The 22,141-nt window shown below is 34.8% G+C and overlaps 1 protein-coding gene and 2 long non-coding RNA genes across 3 annotated transcripts in view; 2 read left to right on the forward strand and 1 right to left on the reverse strand.

Moving 5' to 3' along the window:
- Nucleotides 1-22,141, forward strand: part of LOC125677335 (uncharacterized) — a 31,740-nt gene that overhangs the window by 6,118 nt on the left and 3,481 nt on the right. The window contains exons 2-17 of the mRNA XM_056160106.1: nucleotides 350-594; nucleotides 1,337-1,512; nucleotides 8,097-8,200; nucleotides 11,166-11,437; nucleotides 11,567-11,728; nucleotides 14,186-14,226; nucleotides 14,497-14,582; nucleotides 15,220-15,415; nucleotides 16,817-16,894; nucleotides 17,124-17,387; nucleotides 17,598-17,879; nucleotides 18,055-19,037; nucleotides 19,330-19,516; nucleotides 19,610-19,714; nucleotides 19,819-20,006; nucleotides 20,199-20,366. Coding sequence (XP_056016081.1) covers nucleotides 350-594; nucleotides 1,337-1,512; nucleotides 8,097-8,200; nucleotides 11,166-11,437; nucleotides 11,567-11,728; nucleotides 14,186-14,226; nucleotides 14,497-14,582; nucleotides 15,220-15,415; nucleotides 16,817-16,894; nucleotides 17,124-17,387; nucleotides 17,598-17,879; nucleotides 18,055-19,037; nucleotides 19,330-19,516; nucleotides 19,610-19,714; nucleotides 19,819-20,006; nucleotides 20,199-20,366 — 3,537 coding nt within the window. The remainder of the gene's footprint in view (nucleotides 1-349; nucleotides 595-1,336; nucleotides 1,513-8,096; nucleotides 8,201-11,165; nucleotides 11,438-11,566; nucleotides 11,729-14,185; nucleotides 14,227-14,496; nucleotides 14,583-15,219; nucleotides 15,416-16,816; nucleotides 16,895-17,123; nucleotides 17,388-17,597; nucleotides 17,880-18,054; nucleotides 19,038-19,329; nucleotides 19,517-19,609; nucleotides 19,715-19,818; nucleotides 20,007-20,198; nucleotides 20,367-22,141) is intronic.
- On the forward strand, nucleotides 2,399-4,171 carry LOC130053244 (uncharacterized). Its single transcript, XR_008801772.1, has 2 exons — nucleotides 2,399-2,801; nucleotides 3,535-4,171. It is a non-coding gene; the product is annotated as an uncharacterized LOC130053244 (long non-coding RNA).
- On the reverse strand, nucleotides 3,498-8,011 carry LOC130053243 (uncharacterized). Its single transcript, XR_008801771.1, has 2 exons — nucleotides 7,632-8,011; nucleotides 3,498-3,893 (listed from the first exon to the last, which is right to left on the reverse strand). It is a non-coding gene; the product is annotated as an uncharacterized LOC130053243 (long non-coding RNA).

Raw genomic sequence — 22,141 nt, forward strand, 5'->3', positions numbered from 1 at the left:
ATTTTGAGATGTCACGCTTGGTGGTGTCGGTTACCTTAACACTTTATTCAGTCACCTTCAATTCACCTTGGATAAATAATGATAAATGATAATACTTGTATGCATTCATGTTATAGTATTGACTGCCTTCAGAATACTACAGCAGATATACCGACAGAAAATTGCATGTGTAATTTTATTTAGTATGACTGTCGTGGGTGTTTTTCATAAGATAAAGTTAAATTAATGTACAAATGTATATGATAAAGATGATATTTGCTAAATGTGATTATGTATGTCAATGATTTGTAGTTCTGGAAATTCTAAATCTGTATGTTAGTGCTGTACTATTTTCAAAATATATTTTCAGGTCATCATTACCTTCCGTGTGGCGTGGAGACGTACCTACAGCGCTCTGACAAGGTGTGACAAATCCACAGTCGCGGAGGGTAATATCATCGCTAACCTTGGTTCTGTCAGCTGCTATGGTTGTCCCTCAGGTAGCACGATTTCAAACGTCGGGATCGTCTGCACAGACTTTAGTGTGCAAGAAGACTGGACACAAGGGGAGCGGAGCTTTAATTACACTTTCCAAAACAAAACTGCCCAATTCGGGTGCGTGCTGGAAATCTTATACCTCTATCTCTTTATCTAATTTGGTAACTTATGTAGATGACCTGTTGCATTCTTTGTATATTCGTCGGGTGTATGGAAAAATGCTATGTTATGCTCTATCAATAGTATGCCTCGACGAACTAGGTATCTTATTATTCAGGGGTGTGATTTTTCCTCTTTTCAGAGGAAATCCTCTGATTGGCTCAATTTTAAAAAAAAAGAATGAAACACTTTGGGTTTGATCTAAATTGACAGATAATACTTTCCAGTTAGGGAAAAGTATTTTCCACCCTTTTTTACTTTTCCTCCGATTTCTGAGGAATTCGGTTCACAGCCCTAATAACCAGTCAGATTTGTTCTGTTAAAATTGTGAAATGTGTCCAGTTCAGGCCAACAGGTTGTAATTAAGAAATGATGATCTTAAAATGAAATTCAAAGTTGTCGAATCATAAAGCAATAGAAAGCAAATATGTCGAGCTATATATGTAATGTATCACACATTCAGCAGGGCATTTATCATTTCGTCTCCAAACATTCTGACATTCTTGTTCATCATGGTAAATATGTATATAATTCATTTCATAGCTTCGCAAAAAGAATAAAAAGCTTCTTTATTAAGCTTGATTTCTCATTGAAAAGTTTATAGCTCTCGTTTATTCAAAATCATCTTCCTTGACATATTCAAAGTGTAACAAGATGGACCGTGTTCTACTACCATGTCATCTACAAATGTCTTCGTCAGATTTTCAGGAGGGGATTGGATATCGCTCGTGTCCGGTGGCGGAAGGTGGGAGATGCGGACAACAGTCGACTTGAACCGGAGACGAGATACCGGGAAAATTAACTCATCTCCAGTATCCGCCATGCCACCCATTATACGTCTACAACATGGTTGTGATCACAACATCACCATTCCAGGTTATATTTCAATACATTTTCCTACATTTAGGGCGGGGGCATATTGGTCATGGTTCCTAGCTTTATTTTCTCTGAGGAGAAGTTAGTGGAAGATGAACAGGGCATTTGATGCTTCCCTTTGAACTTCAGTGAATACAATTTTCATCTTTTCTAACCATTGTACTGTTAAGGCCAGTGCAAGATACGTATGTACATGTTTACGCGCGGATCCAGAAAATGTCTTCAGGGAAGGGGATTTTACTCCCATGCCTTTTTAAGTGTTCAATCGATTTTTTGTTTGTTTGCTTTACGTCCCATCGAGGAGTTTTTCATTCATACGAAGACGTCACCAGTTGTAGGTGGAATACCACAAATCTATATTTAGCACTAGCTCATTGCCAATCGGATCACGCGCTTTTCCTTTTCCGTAACATGTTCATTTGCAGTTACGGAAATAGCTGAGTAGTTACGATTGGTTCATTGCGTTCGCTATTATGACGTCAAAACATAACCATGACGTCAGGTATTCATTGTCTTGAGCCAAACTTCCGCCAGAGTTCGTTTGCTCACAAACCTATACGTTGATGCTATAATAAGGCCTCGACGGGGAGTTTGGTCTTGCCCCGGTCAATCGTAACTACTCGGCTATCTAAGCAGTAAGGGAACTTATCATCTAAAATATGAGTCATGTACTGTTCACAAGGATATGGTTTTATAGAATTTAAGTATGAAAGATAATTGTAACCTTAAACTTTTAATGACCGGATCATCCGGCGGATGATAAATTGGGAAGGGGTGTTAACCAGTTATAACAATCATATTTTATGTAAACAGTATATATTAAACTATAGCTTAAATAATTCAAATTTCAGTCACATTTAGTATTAAATGAAAGACGGAATATATAATAGCCGTGTTTCGAGTTACTCCGGAACACCCGGGATTTTTCGTATTTAGCCACGCCGGTCACGTGATATGAGCAAAATGTTCCACAGGGGTACTTCCGGTTAATTTTGTTTACACTGGTAACAAAATTGTTTTTGACAAAATATAGATTTTGCGGCACAAACTGTCGCAAATCAGATAAAGGATAGCAAGGGATATATATTTACTTGGGAAGATGTCAAAGTTTACCTTTTCCCAAACCCGAGAAAAGCGTTCACGCAGAGGAAACGATGGCGTCATTTGTGTAGAAAACCACGAGCAGCCGAAATTGAGTGCGATTATTACATTCCGTGAAAGCTGAACCAACAAAGAAACATCATTGTTCTAGCCAGTTTGCTTATATTAACTTTTAGGAAAACCAAGAGGTTTGTACTGACTCTTAAAAATATAATATAGACTGTGCAAAATCTTGTCAATCTTCAAGAATAGGTATACTTGTACCCTCATCTACATCTGAGCAGTGTATGTATTTTACAACGGTGTTCATGAGACATTAAATAGATGATAAAGCATCATATATTAGAGAATATCAATTATGAACTTATGGTTCAGGCTCATAAAAATTATGAAGCAATTTCACAAGGGAGTGAGAGGGGGGGGGGGGGTATATATATCTGCTAATTAAATAAAATATGAGAACACCAGATAATATATCCCTACGGATCTATACTAGAATTTGCATGATTATTTATTCAAGCTCCATACTGATGGTTCATTCACTGCAAAATTTTGAATTATATCAAAGAACATTGATCTTTTCTCCAACTTTTAATACCAATCAAGCACAGGCAATATGCATCGCTTGGGGTCGAATTTACTATTAAAGAGTACTCTTTAATAGTAAATTCGAACACAAGTGATGCATATTGCCTGTGCAATCAAGGTACTTTACATGTACATCAGATATGTACATTTCCACTCAAACTACTTGTATACAAGAATGGAACCAGCTGAACATGAGCCAGGTTATATATTATATATTTGCTCTCCTACCCCTTTGATTCAGTACTGTGTAAGGAAATATACTATTGAGTATATATATTTCTTAAAAAGAATAACAATTTTCATTCATATTTTATTCAACATATATATACACAGGTTGATAACAATGGCTGATCTGCATATAATGACTGCTAGTTATTGGCTGGTATGCAGTGAAAGGGAGCTAAAAAGGAGTAAAAAGTTCATATCAGCCAGGTGAGAATTAATTTCTTCTTTTTTGTGTGTTATACATATGTAATTCTTTTCTTTTGCTGCTTCAAATCTTGTGTATTTGAAAATTTTCAGTCTAATATTTGGCAATGTTATAGGTAGTGTGGTTTAAATAAACCAGTGTTAAGGAATATCCAGTAATGGCATGACATCATGAGAGTTTGGCATACCGACATTCAGATGATTAATGATGAAACTGAAGACCTCAAGTGAAAGGCATGGAAAATTATCCTGTTCCCATTAACCTGGAAAAGAGGAGGGATGCCACAATATTGATAATAGACTTTTGTCAATTTGAGAAGCAAAGATGTATAAAAAAAAAAAAAAAAAAAAAAAAAAAAAAAATAAATAAATAAATAAATAATGCTGAAATTATAATTCATGTATTTGTTAAAAATACTGTTCACTGTACATACATGTATATTTTTTTTAACTTATTTGGAAATACATGAAGTAATTCATATTAAAACTGAATGTATGAGTTTTCATGATTTTTATCAATAAAGCTTACCATATTTATTGTACAAATATCTGATTTCCCCTATACATTGTAGTCATATGAGAGCTTGCTTGCATTCAGAGATATGACATCATGTATAAAGCCGAGTTAAACAACTTCAAAATCTACCCAACATGTTTTAAATGAACACAAAAGATTCTTCCTAATTTCTTCTCTCTTTTTTTCAATTTTGTTCATAAATTTATATTTAAGTCAATTCACCTTTTTCAAACTTTTGATGCATATGACGGATTTCCTCTGTATTGCTATATCTATCAGGCCCAGCACAATCTCTATATTTAACTATATAGTTTTATAAAGCTATTTCAAACAGCTTCATTAAGCTAGTTTCGATTAAATTTCTTAAGTGCAATGACACATAACAATATACATGTACTTTGAACTAACCACAACACTATTCTATGTATAGATCATATGTCATTTTAAGAATTTCCATGAAAAGAGAATTTCTTTTGTATTGATAACTGTCCACTGCCTTATGTGTGTCGAAGCTTTGATAAGTATATGATGACTTTACAATGTGGAATCTGTAACAACTTAATAATCCTAAACATTTGACAATTTTGAATCAAAATTCTTCCTAAGGTACATAGTTTAAGAAGCTTTTTTTGTTTACAGTGTGTTGTTTCAAGTACAAGGATGAAATATTTTCACTTAGAAATTAAATTTTTATGCTTTAAAAATATATTTGATAGAAGATTTGAAATAGTTATATCAAGCAATTTCAATTAGCTTTAAAAAGCTATATAGCTTGATTAGCATATTTATATAGCTAATTATACTAGAGATTGTGCTGGACCAGTCTATGAGCACATATTGAAATTATGTTGCTGAAAGGAATTATAATATTACCTTAATCATGATCAGATATATATTTTGTTCAGTGATATAAATATGAGCAGTAATCACAAATACCTACTGGATTGTGAAAAGTCAATAAAATGACTACAACAATAAATAGTCATGCTAAAAATTCTTCCAATTACATAAGTATATCATTAGAAGTCAAACTCCAAAGACTTAATTTGTAGCACAAGTATTAGTTGAGAAATAATTATTTTCAAATTCAATCTAATTAAAATTAGATCTTTGATCCGCTCATGCAATCGCTACACAAAGGACTATACACCAGTTTCATAACAAGTGCAGTCTTTTCTTAGAGATCAGCTGAGCATAGTGAAGATTCAAGTAAATTAAAAGTCAAATCAATCTAATTAAAATTAGATCTTTGATCCGCTCATGCAATCGCTACACTTTGTGTAGCGATTGCATGAACGGATCAAAGATCTAATTTTAATTAGATCATTTCAAATTAGACAGCATATTGACTATACCCAAGTAGATAATTTTATCCTCACCCACATATGGCTATACCATTGCACTCAGAAACCCAGACTAATTCAATTTAAACTAGCTTTAAATAATAAAGCCATTTCAAATACCTATAATATTATAGCTAATCTATTACTTTTCACTGTGTATTGTCATTATCTATATTTTATATCAATAATTATCAGGTCCAGTCCAAAGACTATTTCTACCTATGTAGCTACTTATAGCTACCTAGGTATTTAAACCTACTCCAGGTAGCTATTTTTACCTACATTTTCCTTTACTTGCATTTTGTGGCCAAACGCAGGAACAGCGCAACATGGTGTGTACCAAATTTCTTGATTTACTTATACTGACAATGAATACCACAAAAATATTGGACAAAAAATGATTACTTTCAAATTTGCATCAATAACTGCACCCACTTCCATTCTCTAGGAACTTAGGATCAAAGATACATGATAAGAAGTCTAGAATGTTTTACAAATCTTTATTAATTTTAAAGTTAACATTCATGCACTCTTACATTAAAAGTTTTTGAGTCGATTTTTCATGCAATTTTCTCTACATTTTCCACCCTCGTAAAGCATTTAAATTTACACTCCGAATTTTGTCATGCACATGTACAACATGATACATAAAACGACTGACCTGTTTAAAAGATGTGCCTTAATTATTATTTATTTATATCTTTAAAAACATGTAAAAGTAGGTAACAGTGCTCGAGCTGGGCTTCGCCATTTTCGCCAATGGCGAATTTTTTTCAAAAATGGCGAAAAAAAATTGAAAGTGGCGAAAATCCCTTTTTGCAATAAATTGTATTTTTAATCCTTTGTCAGTGACACATTATCGCCTGTTTGTTTATGCAGTCAAAATCTGTTTATTCAGTCAACGCGTGCGACCGGAAATCTCGCGTCGCTCCAGTGCACACAGAGCTGGTCACAGCCTCAGGTAATTTATGGCTGCAAAAAAGTCGGTGATTATGTAATAAAGTACATCGGACAGCTGTTTACCCTGCTGTGGTCAATTGTTTAACATTTAAAGTCGTATTCATTATCGTGTTATCATCTCCACATTAATGTCAATTCTTAACCAGAGAACCGACCAGTAATTAAATTGGCCGTATTATGGTGTATATGAATACATCAATTGTTTGTTTTTGCGGCCAAACTTGTTGATTACATGATTTTGATTTTGATGTGTTTGATTTTAGTTCGAATATTTCATAAACAATGCGGTCGGTCACCATTGATATGGACATAGCAATTTTAATAAATAATTTTCTTTGAAGTTCGGTGCGCAACAGTATAAAAATGCTAATCTCATAAGACTATGCACCCCATTCTATTTTGACACTAAACTTGTAGCTTCTGACCCTTGTCAGTCTAAAATTAAAAAATATCTATGTTTGGCTTTACAGTTAACCCCACCTGCTCAAACATCTGATTCTCTCCAAATTGCAAAATCTTCCATACAAAAACGGAAATTTAATAGGGAATGGTTGAGATACGACTCTAAATTGGGCTTGATGTTTTGTGACATCTGCATTTCGGCCAATGTACACAATGTTTTCACTGAGGGGTGTAGCATCATGAAGTTTATATTTATATGATTTATTATCTGAATTTTGATTTCCATAATAGAATTTATCAAACAAATCAACTTCTTATTATTTCAGAAAGAAATGTTTAAGTATGGTAGCTGGATATGATTAAGTAATGTAACTGATTCAAAATGTTAAAATAAGTGTAATGAATAAAATAATATATAATATGATGGAAATAATTGTAAAGCATGTGATTATTTGTGCCGCGCCACTCCTCGAAAAAGTGGCGAAAGGGAATTCTAGTCCAGTGGGAGCACTGGTAGGTAAAACTAGCTACTTTAAGTAGCTTTAAATACCTAGGTAGCTATTAATAGCTACGTAGGTAGAAATAGTCTTTGGAATGGACCTGAATATATATGTTACATGTTTATGCCCATTTTGGCCCTGATTTGGTAACGTAAATTCTATTTCACATAGGCCCTATAGACTGTACTGGACCTAATGCCTGCTTTAAATGAAGCAGTGCACATTGTGTTTTGTTTAATCATATATATATATATAATGTCGTCATAATTTTCATTTTACCAGTTTGACAGGTTTCAGTGAGTCTAATACGTTCTTTTCCTTTACCCCTCCGGTTACTAGACAGCTGGGCCGGGCCTTGTGTGAGTTACACGACATCGTCTTCTGTTCTTGACGAAGTCTTTCGTTGTATTTCGTAGATCAATAGTAGCTTATCAAACGCTCATAAACAAATATGTACCGCATACACCCCAAACTATTAAATGTGTATTTCAATTTCATGATGATCGACAAAATTAAGCCTAGGCCTAATACACGAAGTGTCGACTGTTGGTAAACAAAGGTAAACAACGATAAACCGGAAGTAACCCTGTGGAACATTTTTGACGCGGCGTGACTAAACACAGAATAAACACTGTGTTCCGGAGTAACTCGAAACACGGCTATTGAAATTTCTTTCTGTCGCAATGTATCTCCTTACAATAGTGATTGGTGGAAAATTCTCTCACAATTGTATGCAATTTTCAGTGTATGATAAGGAAAATGACACGGTCCGATGTAGATGGGCGGAGTCAAGCAAGAGGGAGTGTGGAGGTGTATGCAATTCCTTCCCGAATGCATTTCTCGATGAAGTAAGAATTGGTGCATTTGTTGGATACAATATTAATCTTCATTGAATGACAATGTAGACGTATTCAAGTACTCATAGTTCTCAGATAAACCGACTAAATATAATTGACATATGGGTTCACATAAACTGGTTTCAAAATGTTGACAACTACTATTAAAGAGTGACATTTTACGACAAATTGATTTGTACCATTTTAATACCGATATAATACATTGAGATGGTGTAGAAGTTTGCCTCTTTTTAGCTCACCTGAACTGAAGGTTCAAGTGAGCTTATCTGATCACAATTTGTCCGTCGTCCGTCTGTCTGTCCGTCTATCCGTCTGTAAACTTTTCACATTTTCAACTTCTTCTCCAGAACCACTGGGCCAAATTCAACCAAACTTGCCACAAAACATCCTTGGATAAAGGGGATTCAGATTTGTTCAAATAAAGGGTCATACCCTTTTTCAAGGGAGATAATTAAGAATATATGAAATTTTGGTGACATCATTTAAAAATCTTCTTCTCAAGAACCACTCGGCCAGAAAAGATGAAATTTATAGATAAGCTGTCTTAGCTGGTGCAGATTCTAAATTGTTAAAATCATGGCCCCCGAGGGTCGGATGGGGCCACAATAGGGGATCAAAGTTTTACATACAAATATATAGGAAAAATCTTTTAAAGTCTTCTTCTCAAGAACCACTGAGCCAGAAAAGCTGAGATTTATATGAAAGCTTCCTGATATAGTTCAGATTTTAAATTGTTAAAATGATGGCCCCGGGGGTCGGATGGCGCCACAATAGGGGATCAAAGTTTTACATACAAATATATAGGAAAAATCTTTAAAAATCTTCTCAAGAACCACTGAGCCAGAAAAGCTGAGATTTATATGAGAGCTTCCTGATATAATGCAGATTCAATTTTGTTAAAATGATGACCCCCCCCCCTCCCCCGGGGTAGGATGGGGCCACAAGGGGGATCAAAGTTTTACATACAAATATATCGGAAAAATCTTCTGAAGAACCACTGAGCCAGAAAAGCTGAGATTTATATCAAAGCTTCCTGATATAATGCAGATTCTAAATTGTTAAAATCATGGCCCCCGGTGGTAGGATGGGGCCACAAGGGGGATCAAAGTCTTACATACAAATACATAGAAAAAAAGCTGAGAGTTATATGACAGCTTCCTGATATAGTGCAGATTCTAAATTGTTAAAATCCTAGCCCCCGGGGGTCGGATGGGACCACAATAGGGGATAAAAGTTTTATATACAAATATATAGGAACATTTTTTTAAATCTTCTTCTCAAGAACCGCTGAGCCAGAAAAGCTGATATTTATATGAAAGCTTTCTGATATAGTAAAAATCATGGCCCCGGGGGGTCGGATGGGGCCACAAGGGGGATCAAAGTTTTACATACAAATATATAGGAAAAATCTTCTTCTCAAGAACCACTGAGCCAGAAAAGCTGAGATTTATATGAAAGCTTTCTGATATAGTGCAGATTCAGGTTTGTTAAAATTATGGCCCCCGGGGGTCAGATGGGGTCACAATAGGGGTTCAAAGTTTTACATACAAATATATAGAGAAACTCTTTTAAAATCTTCTTCTCAAGAAACACTGAGCCGGAAAAGCTGAGATTTACATGAAAGCTTCCTGATATAGTGCAGATTTTAAATTGTTAAAATGATGGCCCCCAGGGGTTGGACGGGGCCACAATAGGGGATCAAAGTTTTACATACAAATATATAGGGACATTCTTTAAATATCTTCTCATCAAGAACTACTGAGCCAGAAAAGCTGAGATTTACATGAAAGCTTCCTGATATAGTGCAGATTCAAGTTTGTTAAAATGATGGCCCCCGGGGGTCGGATGGGGCCACAATAGGGGTTCAAAGTTTTACATACAAATATATAAAGAAAATCTTTTAAAATCTTCTTCTCAAGAAACACTGAGCCAGAAAAGCTAATATTTACATGAAAAGCTTCCTAACATAGAGCAGAGTTAAGTTTGTTCAAATCATGGCTTCCTGTGGTAGGATGGCGCCACAATAGGGGATCAAGGTTTTACATTCAAATATATAGGAAAAATCTTTAAAAACCTTCTTCTCAAGAACCACTGAGCCAGAAAAGCTGATATTTACATGAAAGCTTTCTGACATAGTACAGATTCAAGTTTGTTCAAATCATGGCCCCTAAGGGGTATAATGGGGCCACAAGGGGGAATCAAAGTTTTACATACAAATATATAGGAAAAATCTTTAAATATCTTCTTCTCAAGACGATTGGCCAAAGAAGTTCACATTTACATGAAAGCTTTCTGACATAGTGTTGATTCAAGTTTGCAAAAACTATGGCCTCCAGGGGTAGGTTGGGGCCATAATAAGGACTAAGGTTTTACATGCAAATATATATATAGAAAGTCTTCTGATATGGACCAAGGTGTCTCAGGTGAGCGATGTGGCCCATGGGCCTCTTGTTTATACATCTTATAAGTAGTATTCATTCTTAATAGTTGCTTTTATACATCAAGATCGTCTATCATGCTTTGACATCTACATTTCGTTATGATTAAGCCATGACAAACTTGAAAATACGTTGTTGTTCATTGATAATAGTTCGTTATGACCTCACTGTGACTCGTTAAACTATAACTTGGAGTTCACACCGAATACTATAGTGTTCAAACATCGATGTCTGTTACAACTTGTTGACTGACAAATGTAGAGAGTTCTAGGATATGTGATCTTTAAAACAAATCACACCAAAATGTAAAATAGAAGCGAAATTTCATTTATTTCTTACATTGTACTAATAGAAAGGCAACATGGTACCGATAATTTTTTTTTACACACTAACGCGCGTTCTTCAATTTGTCTACATATACAGCTGAGAATTTTCATAACAGTGCACGCCAAAAAAAAATTAAAATAATAAACATCGAGAATTCTAGCACTAAGTGAACTTTTTCATTCTTCTTTCAGAAACGATGCACGATATCATACATCGCGAAATACCAGACTGGATGGTTTGCTGTCGCAATTCAAGTAGAAGACTTCAGTCCCCTGAACTCCACCCATCCATTAAGCAGTGTCTCTCTTCAGTTCTTGGTGAACGTTTTTGCATCGGATGTACCATGCCAAGATAAACCAAAGTTCGTCATGCCTACACGATTGGACGGCGCATGCGTCGGCCTTCCGGTTAGTTTCACGTGGGCTGAACAAATCATAGCTCGGAGTGGTGCTGATGGAGTAAAGTAAGAATAAGACTCATGCTTTATGAAATTCAAGCAGATCGCATCTGATTCTTTATCTGAAGAGTTTAATTGGCGTATACCATGCAAAATAGCTATTGTCTGTCATTTAACATTTTGGCTTTCACATAGCATTACAGAAATAACGACAGTATCACCGCCGGGTTTGGAGACTTCAGTTTTACAGAAATACGGAAGTTCAAACCGGGAATCTTACGTTAATGCAACATGGACTCCCCTGTCAAGTCAAGCCGGTGAAAAAGCATTTTGCTATACTGCCAGTGACTCAGATAGGTTGGTGCACACATCTTGTATAGTTTCATAGTGTCAGTGGATTTTTTTTAATCACCTTTTTAAATTTCCTTTGATATTTCAATTTAGAAAAACATAATCTTGTCAAAATTCCACAGGAGTTTTATTTCCTCCATAAAAATAATTTGCTTTTTCTATTTTGATTTCCTCATTACTGAAATTCCATCAGAAATTAATTTTTTTCACAGGAATGATTTTTCTAACTGTTAAATTTTCATCTATTTTGTATTGCTTATAGGAGTTATGAGCTTGATCACTGTTCTTATCTTCACCTTTCATGCTGCAATATTTCTTAGTCTGTAGGTTGCATCCTTCATTTTTCCGAGAAGTAAATGGATAACTTGCGCCGATTTTGCAAATGTTTGTTCTTAAGCTTTAAGTGACATTTTTCTTCACTCTACTTCTATGTCTATGTGTGCCTCAACCGTAACTACTCGACTATTTCCGTAACCGGTTACGGAAAATGACGAGCGCGTGATCCGATTGTGTGTACCATTTGTCTGTCTGTTCGTCTGCATGTATGTTTTGCTAGCTGTATGTGCATTTACCTGTACATATGTTTGTCTTCCTGCAAATGTATCCAACCGTCTGTTTACCACAAATTTACTCACCGCAGATAAATTCGAAAAATGTTCCCAGAAGATGAATGATACAAGAGATTACGTTTGTAAAATGTTCACAGAAGATGAACTATACAAGAGATTAGTTATATTTCGAATCATTTAGCATTCCAGTGTGGCTGATCTGAGTACTACTTGACTGATTTTTGAATTGCGGAAAGATATCATTTCTTAAATGTTATGAACACCTGACATTAGAAATTTGAACAAAATCAAATTATTACATTGTAAATAATTTGTATACTTAACCCCTTACATGGCAGATAAATCAGTGGGCTTCTTGTAAATTAGCAACATATAAACATATAATGTATTTTCTCTGCAGTTTCGGTGATATTCACCTATAATAAAGTATATATTTCCCGAAAGGTTAGATTGTGAACTTTTGGGTTTTTTTTCCCTATAGATATGAAATAAATGGTGATAATAAAATCAAACCAATGCTATGAAATGCATGCATATAATTGGAAAGTATTGTGAGGACACTATAAACAAAAATATTGCAGAGGTGATATAGTTGCCAACTTGTATATAGTGAAAGGGTGAAGATAACGAACAGTGACCAGTGAGTCCTCATACTATTGTTGATTAGTGTGAACTTGGGCCAAATGAAGTGAAACTACTATTCATTATAGGTGAAAATGGTCATAATATCACAAAAAAGTTAAATTTAATTTTGGTCCAAAGTTCAAGGTCATATACCCTTTATTTCGATGTCAATGTCATGATAAAATTTCAATACATTACAGAGATTCGAATGAAAACACATTGGTCAAATTGTGTAAAGTTTTCATTGAAGCTGACTACTTCTCATTTTATTTATCGCGATATAGAATGAAATAAAACGGAATATTTTATATAATTTTAAAGAAATTATGTACTCGAAACAATATAATTCACAAATTCATGTCCAGGTGAAATGCTCGGAAGCATTGCTCACACCACAAATGCCTGTTACAACTAGCACAGCCATATACACATTCTCCTTTTTTCACCCTGCTTAGTACACCACTGACAAGTGGATCTTGACCGATACCGATGAAATATTTTATGATACATGTTGATGATGGTTTAGTTTTTGTTCAATGACAAAAGATGATATTCCATTTTAGGTATGTAAAAAGGAATAAGTTTCTGTGTTATCAAGTTAATTTTAAATCACATATGTGCTGATTTACTTATTTTATTACATGTGTTATAAAATATATATGCAATATTATGATGATGAACTGTCACGTAAACCAATGATAACAATCGGCATTGTTTTCCAAAAGTTACTTTTAAAAAAATTTCATCAACTAAATTACAACAACTGCATGACCTTTTGCAATGTCAACCTTATTATGATTTTATGACTTTTCACACAACTATTTGAAAACGGCACAATATATAGCGAATGCGGTATATAATGCGAGGTAAAAAATATTGCAAAAATGCAACACAATTTGATTAGCCTATTACTCCATGAATTTAAAAAAAAATACATAATATTTACCATAAATTTTAATCAGAACTAGTATTCTTTCTTATTTGTTTATTTTCCCCATCATTTGAATGCTATAACCTTATTTTAAATCTTTCACATACTCTATCGGATATGCGTAAAAATTCGTATCTGTCATGTAAGTGGTTAAGGACCTCTTAAGATTTTAGTGTTCAGAGGGCGTTTGAATGCATAAATGAACTTTAATTTTACCAAAAAGATCGCAGATACACTGAGTAGTGTAACATGGATTGTGTATCTTACTAGAGCAAACAATGTGACAGCAATTGGATATGTTCAATAGTGTACTTTGACAACAGTATTTTCGTCTTCCAGTTTGGTGTCGGAGAAAACCTGCATTAAACTTTTGGTTGGAGGTATGTATAATTACTGCAAGAAAGATACCTAACTACATGCATGTATATTGCACACTCATATCTACATTATCAAGATTTACGTTTAAGATTAAAATGTAGTTCAAATACTAGAAATCCCCCGCCAATATTTCCTTGTTTTCCAGTAAAACCCTTGATATTTTATTTGATATGGTTGTTATTCATATTTAGTGGAACCTCCAGAAATCCTATCTTACACTCCAGTAGAACACTATACATTATATTTGATGTGGTTCTTTTATTCATATTTAGTGGAACCTCCACAAATCCTATCTTACAACCCAGTAGGAGACATCTTGCCCACACAGAAGTATTTCTACGTCCACCTCAACATGCAGGTATTTATATAAAAATGAGTGTCGTGTGTTGACAAAATCACTTATAAAGATTTTGACAAATTTTGATATTAAGGTAGCTCACTTCACCATGAAAGAGTTTCTCAAACAAACATCCAGTGATTTAATTATAACAAAGATAATATGTATTAAGTGTACATGTTAAAAAGGCATAAAACATGCGACATTGGATAAAAAATTATTTCAATAAATATAGACCATAGACTCAATAGGATTTGAACCGGTGACTAACCCGATACTTTATCCACTGAGCAACCATGGTAGACAAAATCGATCGATACAAATAATTTCTCAAAACATTTAAATCGCCATCTCATGATGTAATGTCGTAGAAAGTATACATCTTGGTGTAATGAGCTAACTAAATACAACATTTAAACTTCACCTACAGACTAAATATGAATTAACAATAAACAAGGTGAGACAGTAATCAAACAAAACATTATCTTTAGATAATTTCACAGAACTGATACTGTATCCCAAATTATACGTTATCTATATAACAATTTATCGTTAAATGAATGTTAATAATGTGCATCGATATCCGTAACTTGTATTTCATGTACTTTCTATATTAACTTACAGGTTATCTATAAAGCTTAATATTCTCATGTTGCAGTTCGTGAAACCAAGCCAAAGGGCCTTTGTGTACTTTTACAAGAGAAACCACGACCTTGTGTCCAAACTAGATGTTTCTCAAAGCGATCAAGCTATTTACCCGCTGTATGCTGATAATTCACGAAATTGGGTTCTTAGAATTTCGATGAACTTCGAACTAGAAGAAAAAGAATACTATTATATCAGACTAGATCCAGGTAGATTTTGGTATTTTCTATGTTCGTAATCATAATATTCCAGTCACAAATCCTCCAGTTTTAAAGAGGATCCCCGTATATGTCCGAATTTTATTGAAGATTGGTAGAAGGTTTGGAGATTTATAAATACAGTGACGTAACATAACATCCTGAGTGTACCTTGACTTTCTTGTCCTGTCTGTAGCTACAGGCGGATTTCCGAAGACCGAAATACCGTAGATCAGGGTTTTGTTTTAGCTCAAAGGTGAACACGTCGTACCCAACACTGCCAGACCAGCACTCGGTCCCAGAAATCGATGGTATGTTTTAAAAGAAAAACTTCGACTGCTATATAGTTGTCCTGCATCCCGATTATTTCTGTTATTATCGCAAGGGTGCTTTACGATGTTTTTAAACTCGCTCATACCGAACATTGTTTAGATTGTACAGGTATATTGGGGTACCAGACTGTAAATGATCACCGGTTGCGATACACTCACTCGTGTTGCACGGCATATATGTTTATCACGCCTCAGACAAAATTGTTGAAATCTGATTGGTCAGATCTTGGTCACATGACGCCGTGAAAAAAACCGTATCATGCGAGTAAAATCCGTATTGGGCGAGTAATTTTATTTATCGTCGGGTTCGACTTGCAGCCGTTTCAAAAGGAAAGACATTTGACTAAGTTGTATGATATAGACCCCCACATATACAGTTAGAGGTCTTCGACGTGATAAATTCGTTACACAGTCAGTTAGTGACCTGATACGGAAAAATACATGGTGTGAAAAGAAAACCCGTATCGGGCGAGGCTTCGCCTCGCCCGATACGGGTTTTCTTTTCACACCATGTATTTTTCCGTATCAGGTCACTAACTAACTGTGTAACTAATAATGTTTAATGCATAATACTCCCCAACTTGTTGAAGTAGAGTTTTACAGTCGCTTTGAGGCAATCCTTTCAATGGATGTCTAATCGCAGATGCCCTTCATGGGTGGACGAGGAATTGTGCAGGGTCCACACGTTCATCCCGCTCTGCTGCTGCGTAAACACGACCAGCCTTGCGATTAAATTGGAGATGGGGCTCCGCGAGAGCCCCGCGGCATATGCTAATATTACGAGTATGTGGCACAAGACCGTTTGATATCAATGTTTTTGTTTTAAAACGGTTGAAGGAATTACCGTTGATAGAAATAATCGTTCGAGGATATGCGATTATGAAGTGAGGGAAAGAGAGGGAGCAAACTATGAAGCGCGTAATGTGGTACAAAGTTCTAGTGAAAATCATATAAGTGGGGGCCTAAATCACATAATCTCATAGCACATCAAAGTATAGGTATCACTTCTAATTACAGAAATATTATCAATTGGTCAGAAAAGTAATAGTCAATGGAAAATACAAATTTGTTCAATGTTTAGGTATTGCAAAAGGAGTTATTGGGTGTGGTGCTGAGTCTGCTGCTCTGTGGGATTCCAATGACTGGACATTTCGTGTCAGTTAGTATTTCTTTCCTAGTTCATTGCTGTATTATGTTATTTTTAAGTTATGACCATTAAAATAGATAGAAAATGTATCTTTTTAAAACATTTCTGTATGCCCCAAATACTAATAATTCGCACGTAGGATTTGCAAAACTTATATATTTCAGTTTCGCAATTCCATCACAACTTGAATATGAGTATTAGTTTTTTCTTTAGTTTGACACATATCGGTTTAACTTTTAAGGAGATGTAACGCCTCCAGTCTTGAATTTCTGTGCATGTAATCCAACGGTGACAGGGGCAAACATCACGGTCAAATGGAGTTTTGACGAACCAGTCTTGTACGTCAATTGTACCTTGCAAAATGGTACACAATTCTTGACTGTTCAGTGCGGCAAAACGTTTTGGAGATCGGAAGATTTCAATGAAGGGTTTTACACTTTATTCATACAAGGGACAGATTTTGAGAACAATACAGCTAGTCAGAAACCATATACTTGGTTTGTTGGTAAGAATTATCACTTTATGTAATATAACGTTCAATAATGCACATCGTATGTATTAAATAAAATATATGTAATAGATACAAATTTATCTAAAAACACATTTACAAGATGTCTGCGATAAGTACATTTAAGGCTTTTACTCTCTATAGCATAACACTAGAACATTCTAAATGACACTTTTGGTATTGATTATGAAATTTTTTACTTTGTAGATAAGACAGCTCCGACATTAACTATGATGAAAATGCCGCCCAAATTGAGCAATCAGCACTCGGCAATTTTCGAAATCAGGTGCAACGAACCTTGCCGTATATCTTGTAGTCTTGACCTAAAGAAGACCCCGTCATCTCCGATTCTGTGTAGCACTCGGCTAACAACACATCACATAATCACAAAATCGAGTCTGTTAAGCGACACGCTATATACGTTTCAAGTGTTGGGTGTTGATGAATCTGGAAATATAGGAGTGGCATTAACGTATGAATTCGAAACAGGTATATACAATCATACTGGTATTTGGCAATGAAATGACATGTAATCTATATGTTTTGCAGATTTTATCTCCATGCAAGTAATTTTTCAATTACATTGTAGGTATAAAATAATTTTCATGCATTAATTTGAATGGGTATACTCGCAATTAAATGATTGTCTAACTGGATGTTTCAGATTTTCAACTGCCGTCTATTGAACCATTGGCTGACATTTCTGTAGAGTGTCAGAAAGGTCTTAATCTCAATACAACTGGAAAACCCAATGCAACAGACAACAGTGGCATCGCAAATCTCACATATAGTGATTTAATGCTTAAAAATTGTCAAGTAAAAAGAACGTGGACTGCATTCGATATTGCTGGAAATAAGAACGATTTAACGCAAATTATCAGCGTTGTGTTTAGCAGCGGACCTGCTGTCGCGTTTCCATCTGACGTCGCAATTGCATGTGGATCGTTATCACAGATTACAGATGATGTTCTGAAACCATCTGTAAAAGTTTATCATCCCTGTGGACTTCAAGTAAACGTAACGTACAGTGATCCGTTAGAAATAGGAAATGGTTGTGGATTCACCTTTGTAAGAAACTGGACTGTCCAGGACAATTGTGGATATACAATTGTAGGGTTTCAGAAAATACAAATTATGGACCCTCAAGACCCCAATACACCAGAAAGAGGAGAGGAGACAGATTTACACCCTCTTCTTAGTTGGCCAGAGAGTCTAAAGACCGCGAAATACAGACTATTTCTTTGGGATGCCACCAAAAGCAGACCTACGACTTATACTTATTTTGGGTCAAATACTTGGTTTCAGTCCAACAATCTTCATCAAGGTCTAATGTATTTTTGGCAAGTAGAAGTTGTGGTAGATGCAAATGTTACACAGTATAGCCCGCGATGGAATTTTAAGACAAAATCTTACGTTGATCTTTCTATAATTGAAGTGACAATACCCCCGTTGGCCCATTCAGGGCAATCCTTTCAAGTTCGTTGGATAGTTCAAAACATTGGGAAAGCACCAACCTCTTACTACGAATATTGGTACGACCAAGTCTTCTTAGGATTTACTGATGATATTAACAGTGCAAGAAGAATATCCACAATTCGTCATCGGAAGATCATCGCAGAAAACGACACATATCAAGGTTTAACTGAGGTGTGTGTGAAAAAAATGTTTCGAAATTAACCCAAGGAAATTATTTTTCCCAGTTCAACATTATTCAATGAAATATTTACACACACGAATCCACCTGGTGGTACTGATAACAATTAATTGCGTAATTTAAGAACTCAACAGTAATAGCAGTTTGATCAATTGAAAACGAAGTGTTGTCGATAACTGCAATATTCAATCCAAATGACACAACACGCATATTGCATTAAACTTTCAGATTTATGTTATTTGAATTAGAAAGTTTTATTTCTGAGTGAAATGTATTTGTTTTAAGGTTACATTACGTGATGATGACGTTGGGACAGCATTTATATTTGTGAGAGTGGATGCCTATAGATACCTTGACGATTTCGACAGATCCAACAACTTTTTGAGAAGTCTGAAATCAGTGACGGTACAATTTACCCCACCTCCTGATTTAATTGTAGAAAAGATTGATCTCCCATCAGGAACATTTTCAGGTAATTCTGTGTAAATTTTAAAAAAAAAATTTTTGGCTAGAGGTGTCTCACTTCCTTTAGTTTTCAGGATCTTTATGAAAACATTTATTCCAGGTCAAGTGATTCAAATACAATACACAATAACGAACGTAGGTCCAGGACCCACAAAATCCAAGCGCTGGATAGATTCCATATACTGGTCAAAAGATTCCAATTACGGTATCAATTTTAAAGAAAAATATAATGTCATTAATAAATGAAATAATACATGTATTTAATTGGAACTTCAATTGCTTATACTAACATGACTTTATTTAAATAAGATGAATCGGACGAACACATATCTTCAACGACCAGAAATGGCGTCCTTTTAGCTGGGGGATCATATCTTGTAAAACAACACGTCAAAATTCCTCAAAATATCTTTGGAGTATACCATATCATTGTGACAACAGATAAATACGGAAGCGTGTTTGAATATACTGCAGAGGATAATAACTGGTCGGCGTCTGTACGTATTGAACTTCACTAAATGTAATATATATTTGATTCATCTATTTTTCATTTCATTCACTTTCTAGAAATTGCTTTTATTAGAGGCATTTTCTAGAAAAGAAAATGTACGATACACCTATTTTCATGATTATTTTATAATGAATTATGATTCAATATAAACTTAAATCTTAGAATTATTTCCCCACAGGAGCCTCTTGACGTAACATTATCACCTCCTCCGGATTTACGTGTAGCACATGTCAAAATTAAGAATTCCAAACCCAGTTTTTCAACCGGAGAAATTATTCATTTAGAATGGACAGTAACAAATGAAGGATCTCGGAAACCTGACGTTTCGATGTGGATTGACGCAGTTGTGAGTTTAAATTTTTTTTCTCTAAATTAATATTCAGAATTTTTTCGTTTTCCACAGAACTTATTTTTCTTGTTAAAGGTTTCTAAGGATAAGCAGGGCACTAATCATGTGATTGAAATATCAGATTAGGCTTTCAAACTCACGTGAATTAGAACACATTTTTGGATTTTGTTTCTTTATTTTCCTCGATTTTTGCAGGCAATTCTTCGTCTATAATCAAGAGGAAAACGCTTCGTATACATATTTCACATTTTAAATGAAAAGGTGAAGATGACGATCAGTGATCAACGTTGAAGGTTCCCTTTAAGTATATATGTTGATAAAAATCAGGTATCGTTCTGGGGGTTTAAGAAATGAAACTTCAAATTCTTTACTGTATATAAGTATGAAATGAAAAAATTGGACAGAAAAAATTTTCATCAATGTAGCGCATTGATGAAAAAGTTTTCCGTCTAATTTTTTGTTTGATACATGGATAAAATAAAGAATTATAAGTTTTATATCTTCTCATTTTTTAAAATAGAAAAACAAATAGTTTCTCTCACCAAAAAGCTTGAATTAACGGTTTTTAAAATGGCGCGTAGGAATACCTATACATAACAATGAATATAAAATCAAAACTGGTTGTACATTCAGGTCAGGTACAGTTACTGTGCAGGATTTAAAGGATTATACACCAAATTAAAGGTACAATGGTTAAAAGCTGAATTAGATATAAAGGAAGAGAACAAGTGGTGATCAGATGTATGTTGCTTTGCGTTCGATGAGACGTTGAGCACTGGTTGTGTCGTTGGAACGTTGGAATGCGACTCGGCTCCATTTCAACATCAAGTAAAAAGCTCAACACCTTTTCATCTAAATTCCCTGCATTTACTGAGCTCTATATAACGCAGTTCAATTTTATTAATATCTAGCAGATGAAAGTTCGCTGCTTGCTCCCGCTTCGAGCAGACGATAGATACCGGGAACTTGTGCTTCTACCAGTCAGTGTCCTACGTCATCAAGTTATCATTAGGTCTATGTGTGGGTTTTTTTTTCTTTAAATTAATTTGCATTTTATTCATATATTTGATTATATTTATTTTTGGCAGCATCAAACGAATACATTTCGTTTACAATGCTTGTATGGAAATCCCCGTTCTATGAATAGCGCTGAAATTAGAACGGAGAAGACGCATTCGAGAGAGAAGTAGTCCCAATAGCTTAATGCAGATGAACTCCGAACGAATTTTTTTTAATAAGAAATCAAATGAATTTTCATCCAATCAGCATTGTTGTTAAATCATCACTTTGACAGTTATGAAATGATAAACTAAGTACAATATACTCCTTGTTCAACATTGAGGTCAATTTGAATACTTTATATTTCCATGATATATTAAGTACACAACTATATTTTGTTTGCATTATTTTGAAGAAAAAAAACACTAACAAAACGGATAAATGTAACTGTTACAATTATAATGAAAATAGGGTTTTGTTTAGTAAACATTCATGTTTTATCGACTGTATCTTTGTCTAAACCACAAAATCTGGTAAATTACTGGGGAGAGTAATGAAAGGGTGTCCATTCCTTACATATCATTCCATTCCTTGCATATCAGACAAAATTGAATTTGTGGGAAAAAATTAATGGGAACATGATCTACAGTTGATCAGTTTTCCCTGATTTTCAGGGGAAGTAACTCTTCCCTGTTCAATGACAAGAACACCCAGATGGACATGTTTGTAGTAAGGGTCCCCTTTATCAAAAATTTACCAAGCATGAGAAATTC

The sequence above is a fragment of the Ostrea edulis genome, chromosome 3 (genome assembly GCF_947568905.1).
Source record: "Ostrea edulis chromosome 3, xbOstEdul1.1, whole genome shotgun sequence".
NCBI classification, from domain to species: Eukaryota; Metazoa; Mollusca; class Bivalvia; order Ostreida; family Ostreidae; genus Ostrea; species Ostrea edulis.